At 37.1% G+C, this 17,215-nt stretch overlaps 1 protein-coding gene across 2 annotated transcripts in view; it reads right to left on the bottom strand.

Moving 5' to 3' along the window:
• The window catches only part of LOC124294980 (dipeptidase 1-like), a 1,606,684-nt gene that overhangs the window by 79,063 nt on the left and 1,510,406 nt on the right, over positions 1-17,215 (bottom strand). The window contains exon 13 of one of the 2 annotated variants that reach the window (XM_046742823.1): positions 16,961-17,141. The exons of the other annotated variant lie outside the window; for it this stretch is intronic. Coding sequence (XP_046598779.1) covers positions 17,052-17,141 — 90 coding nt within the window. The 3' untranslated portion in view covers positions 16,961-17,051. Of the gene's footprint in view, positions 1-16,960; positions 17,142-17,215 lie in introns of those variants that run through there. 2 annotated transcript variants of the gene reach the window in all.

Below are 17,215 nucleotides of genomic sequence, written 5' to 3'. Positions count from 1 at the left end.
AAAAATGGAACAAAAAATTCTCAGATTAAGCACGTAAGCTAGACCTGGAAAACGATCTACATGACCCATGCTTATTCACTTGGAGACAAGAAGGAAAAGTGGCATTAGTTATTTTATATGTAGATGATATGATAATTGCCAGCAACAAATCAAAGAAGTTGAAAGAAAAGTTCATCTAAGTGAAGTGTTCCAGATGAAAGACATGGGAAAACCCACTACTTTCATAGGAATGACAATTCAAAGAGATAGTGAGGAAAAAGAGATTACAATACACCAGGCAGCGTATACAAGTAGAGTCCTAGAAAAGTTTGGCATGTCAAATTGCAGGCCGGTGAGTACTCCAATGGTGACTCAACAGGTAAGTAATAGAAATAGAATGGACAAATACTAAGGGGAGACCTTAGAAAACATACAAGAAATAAAAAAGGTCCCTCACAGAGAAGCTATTAGGAGCCTAATGTATTTGACAAATACCACGCGACCGGATATAGCTTTTGCAATAAATTATCTGGCCAGGAAGCAGCTAGATCCAACAGAGAACAATTGGAATGAAGTGAAAAGAGTGCTCAGATACCTGAGAGGCACGATTGATCTGTGAATTGAATTCACGTCCAAATCAGAATCATTAGAAGCACTGACAGATGCAAGCTTCAGAGATTGTCAAGATTCGACATCCACTGGCGGATATGTTATAAGATTATTCGGAGAAGTCACAAACAATCATATGTGACGTTGTCCACCTGTCAAGCTGAATACTTGGCAATGAGTGACGCATGCCAGGAATTGATATCGTTGGATGAATCAATTAGATACATGATCGGTCGAACCTTGTATCCGGTAAATATATGGTGTGATAATAGATCAGGGAGAGATTGCACAGAAATGGATGGAAGTCACAAACTTGAAACCTTTGATCAAAGCCTAGAAAACATTTAAAAAGAATTGACATTCAGAGAAAAATCTGGTAACAGAAGGCACATGGCTGACACCCATGGTGATTTTTTCAAGCAGTGTGTCCATGAAGGAAAAGTGAAGGCACTTTGGGTATCCACTGAGAAGAACTTAGCGTATATCATGACAAAGCCTCCACCCCAAGGAGCTCACACTTATTTGAGAGATGAAATAACTAGAATGAAACTGATAAAACAGAACTAAAACAATTCAGAGATTTACTGAAGTAAACTAATATTTGTCTTTGTATTCTTTCAGAATAGCGGTAATTGGAATATGTCCAAGGGAAGGCAACTAGTCGTAAAACCAATGATATGTAATCAAAGTTTCCTGTTATATTAATCCTTAAGTATATATATATATCAATATGTATTCATTAGTTTAAAGGAAAATAATTCTTACACACTCGAGACTTTTTTTTTTGCTGGTGAAACAATATATATATATATTTATTTTATTTAGAGGGGTTTACTTTCGGAGTTGGCTAGGGTAAGGGCTTGACTTTACAATGATATAAATATAAATTACATTAACGCTGGGCGTACAATACTTAATTCTCGTTGGGATATTCGCGACTTACCCACGCGACACCCAATCCATGCAGGGTCCACGGCCATGGACTTCCGCCGAACCCTGACTTTCTTTTTCCCGCAATAATCGATTGCTCTCGCGACTCTCGTTCCAAGCGCTCGCTTATCACTCTCACATCTCACTCTCTCCTCCTCGCTCGTTTTGCGCATATATATATAGCTCCTCCATTAGCTCCTCTTATTCATCAATATAGCTCCTCCCTCGGTTTCTCGAACCTTCTGGAGACTTCTAGACTATTCTAGCTTAACACATGGCCGCTTCCGCTTCCGGTTCCCTCACGCCGTCTCTCGTACATACGTTTCACAACCTTCGCGCGGCAAATTCGGTTTCGGTTCAATTTTTCTTTAATAATCAGTTCAATGTTGACACATAAGAGTTTAATTCTACAAAGTATTCGGATAAATATTCCAAAACTTAACTTAAGGTGAAATCGGCAATGGGAGGGAGTTTAAGGTATATGTAGATATGTTTAATTGAGACCTGTCCTTAAAAAGGGCAAAATCGAATTTTAATGGTCTTACCCCACAAATTGGTTCGAAATAATTAAAAAAAATGTCCGAATTTTTGAAAAATTTTCCCTCCATATTTACCCACGCCTAGGAAGCCATACTTTTTCCCATAAGAAAAGCATTGGTTTTTGAGGATTTTGAATCGTTTTTTTACCGCTGCCGTAATTATCAGCTAAAGAATCGCAAATTCTCAGAAAATGTTGACAGTTATGTTACCTTTTTGTCAAATTTTTTGGAATTCGATACAAGCATTTTTGGGCTAGATCGATCGACTTTTTTCCGCGTTTTTCGCAACATGCAGAGAATAAAGATGTGATATATATACATATATGTCGGAGAGAGAAGAATGGTCGGGTTTTTCCCTGAGAGTGAAAATTCCCAAGACCATAGTGTAAACATTTATAACCGTAATAAGTAGTTAATTTAAACATAAGGGTAGTTGTTTTAGCGAGTAACAGTAGAGGAGACTCGGGATCTGGTTTGGTACAGGTCGTCACAATAAAAAACTGCGCGCATTAAATTTAGCAAAAAAAATTATAATTTGATTTATTGGACACACTATATACAGTTAGCGAATTACCCGATATATACAATGCCAAGAGCAACACGTGGTAGCGAATGCACCCAAATTCACAATTAGTTCAATAACTGCTTTAAAGCGAATTCTCACATATTAATTATTGTTATCAATAGCCAAATAATTAGTAGAATTAGCGACAAGAAAAGAACACGAGGTGAACTAGAGGTAGCCGAAGTACAATAATGGCGGAAACCGTTAGAAATCGCGTCTTCTTCCCCGTGAGGAAGACTAAACATGTCCCAAAGCTAAGAGCCAATAAGAAAATTCATAGCGAATGACGTCAGAGAATAGCGAAATGCGCAAGAGACAATGAATTTGAACTAAACATTCATTGATTGGCTATCGATTGGCGGGTGATCTATGCTCTGCTTAGTGCTGCCTTCTTGCTGCGAGTAAGCCGAACTTCGCTTTGCCCGGGCAATTTGGGTGTTGACTGAACAGTAGTCGTTTATGATATTCGCTGATTGGGTTCGGGGTGACACATCTGGTCACCGAACGTAGCCACGGTCGCGGGATAGGTACCGTTATCTACCCGTAGAGGTAAAGAGGGAAAAGGGGAGCGGGCTGAGGAGCCCGGTGAAGCTTTTTGTAATATGAAGGTGCGAAGGAAGCGGCAGTTCTGATTGAGAGGCAGTCTAGTAGGGACACATCGAGTATCCTGTCGACCGTGGATTCGTTACCGAACTACCCATAACTCATAAGGGATAGATTGAGTGCCAGCTATCGTTTTAAGAAACATTGAATTGGGAAAACTCAGTATTGTAATATCGAAGTTGTACATCGATTATAAGCATCATTTGTAATTCCTTTCATTAAATATGAATACCCGTTCGGCAAATGCAAAGAGTTCTGACGCCACGACTACTACTCCGACATATATATTTATGTATTGTGACGTGGTATTTCGTACCCCGTCACATTGTTTGACTATCGCACTCCCCTAGGTACAAATATCGCTAAAAATCACGACAGCACATCTGAGGCCAATACTCCAAAAATGAACGACTAATTATCTTTAAGCTGAATTCTCTCTATTGAGCTAATTTTATCTTATTTTCTAATTCTGTAACGCTCTACGAAAACCATCTACGAGACCTTCGCGTCAAGATACCAGGACACTACCTGACAAGGGTCACTAACCAGCTCAACACCGACCACCACCGACTACAGACGAACGAATACCGCTGAAACCACTCCCGATGGATGCCTATCTAGTTGTCGAACAGCGTCGTGCGTGATGCACAAATAGTACCTCCAACTATTTAAGACTTATCGGCCAGGAGCCGAACCACGAATGAATGCTTCTACCGCTCGGATGCATCGTCAGGCGGCGTACAGGGCTGTGCGTCAAAAACACAACAAAGCCTCCCGTCGACGATACTTATCAGCCTGGAGCTGAACCGACCACGACATCTACTAAGTCGTTGTCTATCAAATAGAGGACGGTTTTCTCTTCACGAACCGTCTTATCGAAGGACTGCAGCGTGGAATAGGCTAGACTATGCATGACCACGTGGATCTGGTGGGTATAGTGTGGGGATCCGGGTTGAGGGCCATCACCACCAGATCGTTCCGGCATGAGGGCTTTAATGAGCGAGGGCCGGCATGCAGCGCGAACGAAATAGCTACAACGGGGAGTACCAGTAAAGCAAGGAGTGAAATACAGTCGGTCGCAAGTCCAAAGGACCGGTGACGTAATATTGTCGCACACCTCATATCGCAACACATGAGCAGTACGACCTCCCCTCTCACCAACGATACCGCACAGCTGAGGGAAAACATCTCCGACCACCTTCCGACGTCCCGATACCTCGATACCTGGCATCGAGGAAAAAGAAAAACAAGCGGCGAGGGATTTTCGCCGCCTATCCGTAGACCAGACCTACGCGACCTGCTGACCAATTAGAATACCGCAAATTTGGGGAAAAATCACGTGACAGCAGCTCGACGAAAATCAGGATCATCGCTCGTCTCGTCACTCTATGTTCAGTTATCGCTCTAAGAAGACGTGCTATCGCTATATCGTACCGTTATTATTATCTCTTGTATCTCTCGTATTGTAAATTCAGTTTTGCTATTATTATTTCTTGTATCTCTCGTATTGTAAATTTAGTTTTGCTACTGTTACCGCATCTTCGGTGCCTTCTCTATCTTCTTTTACGTAAGTGAGGTTCCTTTTCCATTTTGTGAAGCCACGAGATTACTTGCAGTATATCGTATCTTTACCTTTATCGCTCTCTCTTTATCTTCATCTTGCAGTTGGTCTGCTTGAGCCACCTGGGCTCGTACCTTATTCTCTATTATCTCTTATCTTGTCCCTTTCTCTTTCTTATTGCAAGTAACTTCACGACTGGTTAACTATTACTTACGCATTGTTAGTGACTATCGCTTTATTTTATTATCTTTCTCTTATAGAATATCTAACTGTCTAATATCGCTGTATAGCAGCGTGTTCTCTTAGATGATCAATTCTTATCTTAGTTATTGAGCATTGCTATTTCGCTATATTTTTTCTGATTAGTTCATATCTGTCTCTTTACCTATTACCTTTGATTGATTTATCTTAGTGAGTGTACCGCCTGAGCGATCTCACATCGCCGCGGGGTGCCGCTCGTCGTTTATTTGACATTGGAGTATTGTGCCGTATCGCATAACACCTTTTTCATTATTTTCTTCGCTAATATCGCTGATCGTAGTTGTCCGTAGTCTCTTTGGTTTGTCGTATGTTGCACATCAATTTTCTTGAATATTATTTGCCTTATCTTAAATTATCTTTTACCGTACTGCGTATTACTTTTCTTCCTACTCGCGCTTACCGCAAACTAGAGACTACGTATTATCTGTTAGTACCTATATTTTATAATAATTTTCTACTCGACCTATTTCCTTGAATTTACCTCGTAATTCATAATTCCCTGTCTCTGTTATATCGCTGATAATTCTGGTAATGTGATAACTATTACAATTTTTGTATTTCGAACGTGTTTTCTAATCGCTTCTCATATTTTATGGTTCACTTGATCAATGCTTAATTTAAGTACCATATATCTTTTTCTGTTCCGCATATTCGTTATGAAACCGTATTAATTATTACCTCGAATCATAGTATCGCGAGCCTACGCATACCTCGCGCTTATTCGGAAAACGTTCCGTTATTTGTTAAATCTCTCGCTTAACTTTTCTCGGGCTGTAAATATTACTTATCGCATTTATCGTAATTGTATCTCGATCTCTACAGTGGTTTGCCTGTTATTAAAATTTATCGCTTCTTAATCAATATATTCGATACTATTTCTGCTTCACCTGTTTCTTATTTTATCTATTGGATTCAACCCACCCCTCTACCATTATCTTTTTTATACTGAGCAAGCTGTGCAAAACCGTCGTAGAACCTGACCTTACCTTTGCCTATTACCTTTACCTTCACCTTTATCTTTTTCTCTAATTATCTATTCTCTTTGACGCATGTGCGTCTGGCGCGCAACAATCATATCTTTCTCTTTTCTTACCCCTCTTTATGTCTAATTATTCAGGTTGGTGACTGCGCCGTAGGGTAACAAATTATCTCATTTCTTCGTCTAACCCTCGCGAAAAATTTTATGGTGACAAAATAGCGCCCAACGTGCGGCCACGATAGTAACAACAAAGATATCTGTTATATATGGAGTCGAGTTCCAAAACACGAATAGTAAACACACGCCGCTTACTTTTTTGTTCTTCCGCGCGAATATACATCAATATATATATATATATACCGGGACAATCTCTCGAAACTATACATATAATGCGCATGCGCGAGTTTTATCGGCTGCTCGGACAGGCTGGCCACTCCGAGTTTCAGCTGTCAAACTCCGTTTCTGGCGGCGATGTAGTTCATACGAATTTTTGAGGTGAGAATCTCAAACAGTCAAGGTAGTGACTCGAAAAGTTGATGCTGATGCTCTTTGAAAATTGGCTTTATTCGACTGAAGTGAGAAATCTGTTTATATGTCGGGTGCTTGGAAGAGACGCAGCAGGTGGGTGGGAACATTTGATTTGATCACTTTTATTATTTCGTACATTAGAAATGACAATGAAATTTTTTTCTATCAACAGGTGATACGGCCAAAATAATTACATCTCTAATATTTACTGTTATCTGCCTATTCAATTTATCACACGCACAAAGATCATCGCCACTTTCAAGCAACTAAGCAACTTTCTCACTCTCTTGTGATTTCAGGTGGTAATATTGAATTCTATCACTTTTGAAAATGAGACATTGAACCGAGCGTTCAAGAAATTTAAATATCTCACTTTCTGTAACAGAATGGTGAATCTTTTTTTTTCTTGAAAATAGTTCAACAAAATTTACAAATAGTCGATAGTCAATGTATTTTTTCCGATCAATCAATTATTGCTACTACTTTGAAAAATTTTCCAGTGATTATCAGAGTTCATTTCGCAAATTTTCAATGAAGTTCGATTAAATAAATGAAGGGAACCTAATACTCAAATTGAAAATTCAAGTAATATTAGATTCATTAAAATGATTTCTGTATTTCATGTTAGTGCGGTTCGAAACAAAGAAAATCTAATCGGAAGCGTAGAACTCAGGAACGTAGAACACATCCTGTGACACAAGTTGTAAATCAACTTTCTCAAAATGCGCCCTAACGTCACAATTAGCTTCAAGGACAATCATGTTTTAGAGTAATGTCAGAACATCATTACGAGGATATTGACTTATCGGATTCATGATTGTGCCCCTTGTTCCATCAAAATAAATGAATATCTAATTTTTAACAAAGTTCATAAAGATTTTTTTCCAAATAATGTAATCCGATACAATATCTTGTTCATAGTCCTCCGAACATCACCTTGTAACAAGGATATTTGAAAAGAGTCCCTTTGTTGCAGGAACCATTATAAAATTCATGGTTTTCAATTCGTGCTACTGAATAACTTCTGCGTTTCAGGTTCCATTTTCAATCTCAAAATGAGATTTTTTTTGCTCCAGACAATGCTAATATGAAATGCAGAAATAATTGCGCTAAATGGAGATTCACAAGCTTTTAGTCTTAGCGTAGGACCCTATAAAGAGTGTAAAATTGAATGTGGTTTTAAGTTATCGTGCAACTAGCTAGCCAGATGACACCGTCAACTAAAATTAAATTTAAAGACATTTTTAACTGAAGTTATTTAACAATTCTAGATTTAGATTGATTCAGTTTGCCTAGCAAAATTCAACCCTACAATCTAATTGAGGACTTGAAAAACTATTTATCTGAATTTATTGCCAAAAAGAGTAACAGTAAGCTTCAAAATAAGATACTCAATTAAATGGTATAAAGTTTGAAAAACAATGCTGGTCTATTGACCAGAATAATAATGCTTGAATTACAATGGTGCGCAGAATGATTCCTCGGTAGAATGAATTGGCAGCAACGGTTGAGTAACAAACTTATCGCTATTCGCTCGATCAAAGTGAAATGATGGGATATTCAGCCATTATCATCAGTAGTATATCCCTCTCTTCAATTTTGCCTTAACTGATGTTAAGAAGGTGGCGATGACCTGATGAAATTCACTCTGGCACCTGATGTCTGACGGAATAACCAGGTTCTATGGTTATAATGATTGCACCGCTCGAGAAACCAGGATCCTTGCCACCTAAACGTTTTGACCATCAGGTATCAGGCATAATTTTCCGCATGTTAATCAAAGTTTAAACTTTGAGCCTGCTGAAAAAAAAACTAATTTCATCATTGAATCCATGTTAAAATATTGTAATAGTCAAAGATCACGTAATTAGAAATTTACCTAGATGCTTCCATGCCTGACAAATTCAGTCCCGCTTTGACAATGAATTATTTCGTACCTGAAAATATTAGAAGCTATTATTATCAGACAGGATCTTTTAGTATTTTTTGATGCAACTCATTTCCAATAAAATGCACAAAACATAAATCGTTAATGAGACGCATTTTTAATTTCATGTAAATAAAGAATCTGTTCACAATAAACTTTGTTTTTACTTACCTACCTCTGTTTGTCCAGACTCCCACTTGTTAATGACATTTCACATTGAATTTCAGAGTTCTTCTTTCAATAAATAACACCAATTTCTGTATCATTTGATATTTGCTTTTCCGTTAAATTCTTTATTGCGTCGGTTGGATATCTTCCGATGTCGACCGCGGTATTGCTGAACGATACTGTTCTTCCTAAACAATTCACGTTACGTAAAAGCAAAAGGCAGCATAACCTTAGTCCATGGCTTTACGCGCGAGAGTTTTACAGCTTTAGTTTCATTTTGTGTACGTTGGCGCTCTGCTCAGCAGACGAAAACATCGCCGCAGAGCGATTTCATCGACCAATGAGATCGAATTATTTGGCGTATGCGCATTGTATGCATAGTTTCAAGCACGGTCTTACATACAGGTCTTGCGACTCTGAGTTTCGACGTGGGCCTCTTAACGTGTCAAGCCGCTAGCGTCGCTGCGATCGAGGGATGCCCGGTGCGACAAGGATGACGATAGTCGCGCTCGCGCGTCACATGGGCGTGGAATCAGTCGTCAAAGGCTTATTCAAACATTGTAGGTTATGTTGATGTATCCCTCGATCGCAGCTCCATCTGGATTTTTCTTCAACAGAGGAGCCACTCTCTACCATTGGAATTCTATTGAGTCGCAAGACCAGTATGTAAGACCGTGGTCTCAAGAGATTGCCCCGGTATATATGTATGTATGTATGGCTTTGCCAATTCACAACGGTGACGCTCTGCTCCTCCCTGTCGGTAAGCAGTGCGAAGCCACGCGCGCGGAAGAACAGAAAAGTAAGCGGTGTGTGTTTATTATTCCTGTTTCGGATCTCAACCCAGACGGTCGATTTTGTCAACCGAAGTGTGACTGTATTGAATAAAGATTCAGAGTATTTATACACAAGGAACTATGCTAATTGTCATCGAGAATCTGACAGCCTTCGTTCTTCTATTTAAAATCCTATATTCATTAATGAAGAGATTTCTTGTAACAATTGGGAAAACGTTGTCGATGGTCGCGAACAACCTGTAATAAATACTGCAACTGTTGTTTATCTTTAGTTAGGCAGCAGTTATATTCTTCAATTAATGCGACTCCGCGTTCAGCAACATCGTTGGTAACTTTCAAGGTTTTGAAAAATTGAACTTTGATCTTGAATCACTTTTGAACGAGTGGACTAATCAAAAAATGTTATCAGACCTTTTTTGTAGAACGCTCAATTCTCCACAAAGATCAGAATAGCGCTTTTTTAGTCTACTGGTCGTTTAAAAGGTATAAAAAGCAGAAGAAGCGAAAATTATTTTTCCTATGTTATTCTTATGGGAATCAAAAAATGCGATGTCGACTATCATAATATTAATTTTAAGGGCTCATTCTTTCACAGTAATTTTTTTATACTTAAACGAAACTTTTGAGCCTGTTTGGAAAAAAAGAATTTTTTTTTGAATCACCCTAATAAATATCGTATTTAAAAATGAGAGAAAATACAACTGATCTTTGGCAATGATATTTTCGGACACAAATTTACAAATTTCTTCATACGTGTAAGAATGAACATCTAGAGCTGTATGCCACGCTGTCTTTGGTTTTTCTTGACATTTCTTTGATGCCACTGTATTTTTGTAGTTTTTTCGGCATAAGGCATGGTAAAAAATCATTTCATCTCGCAGTTCCAAGTTATGCAATTTTTGCACGATTTCCGTATTGCTTAAGTCCACTGCACTTTGCCGTATGCCTGTCAATGCTTTTTTCCTCTCTAATAAATGTAACTGTTGCTCTCGGCCTTGATGTTTCTTGCGGTTGTTATTGCAAAACACTCAAACAGGAATTTCCAATACCTCTTCAGCCGTATCAGATTCCTAAGCCTCGTCAACTGCAGCAATATTGTCACCTCCGTCGACATTCTCATCTTGAGCATCAGCGTTCTCCGCGTTTGCAACATACTCGCCACGAGCAGCCTCGCCTCGGCCGCCGTCTACGTCTTCAATGTCAACTTCAACAGCACTATCGTATGGACTGACAAATAATTCATTGATAAGTCATACATGATATGTAAGATAGTACGATTATAAAGATTAAAATTATGCAAACGCTACGTAAAAAATTTAAGTAAATACTTTGTGCACAGCGGAATCATAAGTTATGCCCTAAAGTAGACAAAATTTAAATATTTGCTGAAAATATGCAATTTGCGTAATAGAAATACTTACTCTGTCGTTAAAGACGGGGATGCTTGCTTTTTCGGGTCATATCCTCTCTGTTTTGGCGGTAATGCTGTGAAACGGTTATGGCGCCGACTATGATATTTTTGGAGGTTGTTTGCATTTTCCCGCAATACAACGTTAGCTAAAGCCAAACCAGAGGCTCTCGCAATTTTGAATATAGCTATACACTTGTTCAGCTTGTCCGCACCGAAAAGGTTTCATTTTCCAGTTTCTTTTAAGCAAAACACACAAAACGGCTGTACAGTGAACATCTTCGCAGCTCCGATCGGTCCAAGTTCAACGGTCGCATTGAATAGCTTGGCCGATTTCGGAGCAGAGACACCAAATTTAAATAGAAGAGGGCTCGCTGCAACCGAGTGTTCTATTCATGCAATTTTAATGTGCGAATTATATAGGCTATATAAATATTTGCGATTCTTACTTTTATGTGTGAATATTCATTGAAACCCTTTATATTCAAAAACCTCTGAGATACAAAAACGGCATGGACACGTTGTGTCGAGTAATGACAAAAATATAGAGAAATTGTGGATTCGAATATTATAGGTGAATTGAAAAATTAACGACGGAGCCAAGAATCGAACCTGGTATCTAGAGATGCTTTGCCGGAGACTTACTCCGCTAGACCACCTAGCCGTCCTGACTACCATCTGATTAATTTCTCTCATCACCTGTATTCGAATTTCTTTTGGTTGAGTGTGCTGTGTATCCGTGTAAGTTGCAGATTTCGTCGCAAGAGGCACAATTTGAGACATGTGTATGTGGCTTGTTTACAAGTGTAACTCAGTACAGTCTAATATATAATATTTTCAATACACCTAAAATATTCGAATTCACAATTTCTCTAGCATTTTTTCTCGCTTCATATTAGATATGATTCTTTCATATCGTCTCATGGACGGCTGGGTCGGTTCTAAATGGTTTAATATAGTAGTATACTGACAAGGAAGGTCACCTTGCTGTACCCCCACAACCTGGGTCAAAAAAGTTATATTTTGTAGTTCACACCGAAGTATAAACCCTCACAAAAAATTAGCGGCCTAATCGCATATTTGAGGGGTGAAATTAATTCTCAAAAATCGGTGGTTTTTTTCGTTTTTCGCTGATATCTTCGAAACAAAAATAGATACGGTAAAAGTTTAAATAGCAAAAATGTTCATTTTTCAGTGCTCTGCAATATTACGTAGTTGGAAATTATATAGAATTTTTTTGTTTTTTATTTTCATAAAAAAAACGGGTTTTTTTACACATCTTTCTCTATCATTGCATAATAAAACGTAATTGTTCCGATTCCACATTTAATGATTTCAATCTACATTTGTTTTTCACGTCTCAAGAGGTCATGGAACCGGAAAGTTATTTTTTCAAACGCAAATTTTTTTTATAGATTTGGACTGATTACATGTTCTCACCATAATCAAACTGTGAGGTCGACTGTTTGAAATACGCTTTATTTTTCCATGATATCCCATCTGAAATGTTTAATACCGTCATATCAGTAAATAACGAGGCTCTATATAAACTGACTCTTGCCACATTTAAGTTAGTATTGACGGTTTCCGTTCATTAAAGTTTTTTGGTTATAGGAGTGCATTATGAACAACCTATTGAATACTGTGAACTTTTTCAAAAATGTATATCAATCCCCTGAATATCATAAATATTTTGTCGACTTATTTTATGATGATGAATTTGCCTGAAACACCAGTGAATGAGAATGAAATGAAATTAGCAGATACAATTAAAGAGTTTCTAATTGAAAGCATAAACAGATACACGAGAATCAAAATTGAAGAAGACGAATGTTTGGAATTGCAGGAAAAATTCAAACACCATGAGCATGAAAATATAGAAGACAGTAAATTGGAATGGGATTCAATTTCATCTGATGAGGCCGATGACTCTCAATGTACAAAAAATAAAGATGAGATTTCATTGGATTACAAGAAGAAAGCTGTGGAGTTTTGGAGAAGTGGAAAAACAAAAAATTTGAATATTCGTACAGTTGCACACCGTTTTAAAAAGTGATTTCTAAAACACAATTGAAGTGTTGGGCTCATCAAATCAATAAAGGTGGGACTTTTGAAGAAAAATTATATGAGATATCTCAATATACTTTAAATCGCTTCATTGAAGTAACTGAATGTGGCAAGATAGCACACGATATTGATTTGCGACGATGGGCTTTGACCGCACATAAAAATTTCATGAATTCCGATACACGATTCAAAGCGTCAAAAAAATGGGTGATTATGTTCAAAAGAGCACATCGCATTACGTCTCGGAAAATTACAAAATTTATCACCCGGAAAACTATAGAAGACTCAACAAATCTCAAAAAAGCGGCTGAAGAGTTTACAAATAACATTAAATCTGTTATCAACGACCTTGGTCTGGAAAACGTTTACAATTCAGATCAATGTGGATTTCAATTTGAAATGTATTCTCGTCGCACTCTTGCAAACCAAGGATCAAAAGAAATTGAATGCGTTGTTCAATCGATATCTTCAACAACTCATTTTTATACGATTCAACCAACGATATCCGCCGATGGAAAATTACTTTTACCGTTATATCTTGTATTAAAAGAAATCGGTGGTGACTTTGGCCCACGCGTAGATAAAACGTTGTTCAAACACACAAACGTTTTTGGTTCGGCATCGAAATCTGGAAAGTTAACATCAGGTAAGAACTATTTAAATCATACATTCTTGTGGCATATTAAATATTGTAAACCAAATCAAATTAAATATTTCTTTCTTTTTTTCGACAGATCATTTCAAACAGTGGCTAACCGAAATCTATTTTCCGAATGTTGGCGTCAACAGTGCGATTTTAATCGACTCCTGGAGTAGACACTGTTCAGAAGCAGTTGATGTAGTAACTCCTCCTAACAAAAAAATTGTATTAAAAATTATTCTAAAAGGGACAACAGGACAAATACAACCATTAGATGTGTTTGGTTTTCGAATATGGAAAAATTTTGTTCGGCATTTTTCAGATATAGTAATTCTCTCCGGTAGCGATATAAATCTGCATTGAAGGAATAACATCATCAAACTGCAGTCACTTGTTCACAATCAACTGTCTTCCCCACGTTATATTAATATGCTTAAATATGCATGGTACAAAAGTGGGTACATAGAAAATACACCCCCTGAGTTCATCAATCAGGTGACGTTTGGTTTTGGAGATAATTCGGAACCACGATGTCACATTTGTGGTGATTTAGCTGTTATAACATGTTCGTGGTGCAAAAAACTTTTGTGTCTCAAACACTTCTTTCAGGAGTATCATTATTGCAATGAATACATTTCATAATACGAAATGAAGAAACTGATAAGTGCATTGTCTGCTTTTTTTCCTGTCATGAGTACTAGACATTTTAATAGCTATATAATATATGAATTAAAGGTTTCTAGTAAATAAATAAACGACATGCATGTTAAATGAAGTTTTATGTAAAATGAGAAAAAATCATGTGATACTTATTTGCTGGTACTGAAATGGATGCACAAAACTAAACTAGATGTAAAAGATGTATGAGTATTTTACGATAAGGGTGGAACAGCATATGTGGATTTACTAAACCTATGTATAAATGTCAACATATTCCGTTTGACGGATTTGTCAACCTTATTTAATTTTTAGGCGAAATAAGAACTTTTTCAGTGATCAAATGACGAAAAATGTATTAAAAAACACTTTTTTTCAAATGATAAAAAATAAAAAAATTGTTTCCAATTTTTGACTACATATTATTGCAGAGCACTAAAAAATGAACAACTTTGCTCTCTAAACTTTTGCCGTATCTATTTTTGTTTCGAGGATATCAGCGAAAAACGAAAAAACCACCAATTTTTGAGAATTAATTTCACCCCTTAAATAAGCGAGTGGGCTGCTAATTTTTGATGAGGGTTTATACTTTGGTGTGAACTACAAAATATAATTATTTTAACCCAGGTTGTGGGGGTACAGTAAAGTGACCTTCCTTGTCAGTCTCACCTCTGCGTGTCGATCTTGAGTGCCGTATACACAATACGCTAGAGCGCGAAAAAGACAATTCCCGTCGGGAATCATCTTGATAATTTGTATGTTTATTTTTTGCGTGGCAGAAACAGACACCTATAAAGATATTTATCAAAGACTGTCATAAACAGTCGATGACAGCTGTCAAAGGAAGCTTTGTTTGCTAGATGCGTTTTGTTTTGTTTTCGACATCTCACCCCACTGCCAACTTCGTGCGTACACTAATGTTATTATAGGCTCCAGGCTTCCCTTTTATTTGTTCGAAACTTTTTTATTAGATAGAGAGATGATGTTCTCAGATTTATGAAACGAATACAATGAATGAGGGAAATCGGAATGTATTTTATTTTATTAATCCGAACACATCAGTTTAGTTCCAAGTCTATAGTCTAATTCTTTTTCGCTTTTTCCGGTCTGATTTCTTCGCTATCCGTCGACCGTCAAGTGCACATCATTGTACACCGATGAATACAAATTTCGACTTACTATGAACCCTAAAATATATTGAATTACAACAATAATTAGTTATTTAATGTCACATTATTTCCGTATTCGGAGGAATATGCATTACATTATTCATTATAAGTACTACAATAATGGTAATCGTCGGGAAAATGATAAAAATATAAGGATTTCTTGCACCAAGAATAACGAATATTCGCAATATTATCGCATCCTGAAATTTCACAATGTGAAGAACACGTTTCTCCGAAAGTGTCCACAGGATTTTCTAATCTTTCTGGCTTCACTTCTGTGTAACTACTTTTAAACCAAGAATACTTGAAAAGGTTGACATATCGTCGAGAAGATAATTGATTGTGAGTCAGGGATTGCAATTCAATAATTTTATTTCCCAGGTATACATTTAGATCATAATTCATCAATAATATACTGTCAGAGAAAAGTCTGACAAAAGTTTTCCACACCCTAAAACCATCAACGTCAAGGGGTCGGATCTTTCCGGTTGCTTCTTTAGGGATAATTTTCAATGTAACGTCTGTATTCGGAGGTGCTGCCTTACGTACAGCTGTAGGGCATTGGCTTCTCCATGAATCAATCAATAGTACACTTTTTGAATCAACGTTGGAGAAAAAAAAAAACATGTTACAACCAAGTTTTAAAATTTTCTGAAAATCTAATAATATGATACTTCCTACTGTACTCACTACTTTTTCATTTCCATAAGTGAATAATCATGAAATTTATAACCCGTTCATACCTGAAGTAATTTAACAAACTTCGATACTTCTATGTACACATTATCTGGTCTAAACAATGTCTGTTGCACAATTGGACCGAACATACCACTTGTTTCTTTTAGGACCAAAAAAAGTGGGGAAAGAAGTATTACTTGATCCGATATTGTTGACTGAATTGTGTGACTGCATATAGTAGAAGCAACTGACTGCACTAGACATTCCACCTTTTTTTCTCCTTCGACTGCTAAAGTTCTTCTAGAATGCATCTCCAATTCGAAACCACTTGGATCTGAATTATACACATTCGATAAATCCGTGTATTGTTATATTTTACTTCACACCTTGTACAAATTGTTCAACTTGTTCTCTTAAACTTTCGGCATTTTCAATCGTTTTTTTTTTGGTGATGAATTTATAAATTTTCCTTAATACAATACGATGGGCGATTTTGAATGAATTCACCCAATGTTCAGATGCTTTAAACGAAAAGTCTTCATGGCCTATTTCTTTTTGGGCTTGTAGCGCCCACCTTCGTGAATCATTATCGTGTACTGGTAATCCAGCATCAACAGCGGATTTGAAGTTTCGCTATGTATAGTCACAAATTCTAGCTATTTTTTCCTTGTATGTTCCGCCCTTATTCAAATAATCATTCTGATGACGTAATTGGCGAACAGATTTTACTTTTTTGAACTTCTGGTGGACACTTTCAATGTTCAAATTCGTTGTTTCAGACCTCCAGTAATCAACTGTTTTTGACTTGTATTTGTATGACAAGTTCTCCTCATTGCTAGTGCATGCGTCTGGGGGCGATTTTGGTTCATGAATTGCAGATGCCCATTCTTCATCCTCTACTATTTCCATTTCTAATTTTTTATACGGTTCTGCAGGGTACGGGGAACTTTCTTCCTCAATCTCAACGCCAGTGTATTCCTCCATTGCATTTAACAATATAGTTTCGAAATGATTTTCCAATGTATTTGAATTCCAATTATTTGAGCAATATTTATTGCTTGAAATGTTGGCGAAAGTAACTGTAAAACGTTGAAAGGATTCATATTTATTTTTGTTATGGAAAAGCATTAATGCACTCTCAAATTCTCAATTA

This window comes from Neodiprion lecontei, chromosome 6, assembly GCF_021901455.1.
Source record: "Neodiprion lecontei isolate iyNeoLeco1 chromosome 6, iyNeoLeco1.1, whole genome shotgun sequence".
Taxonomy (NCBI): domain Eukaryota; kingdom Metazoa; phylum Arthropoda; class Insecta; order Hymenoptera; family Diprionidae; genus Neodiprion; species Neodiprion lecontei.
The sequence above is the reverse complement of the archived record's forward strand: the minus strand, read 5'-3'. Positions and strand labels throughout refer to the sequence as shown.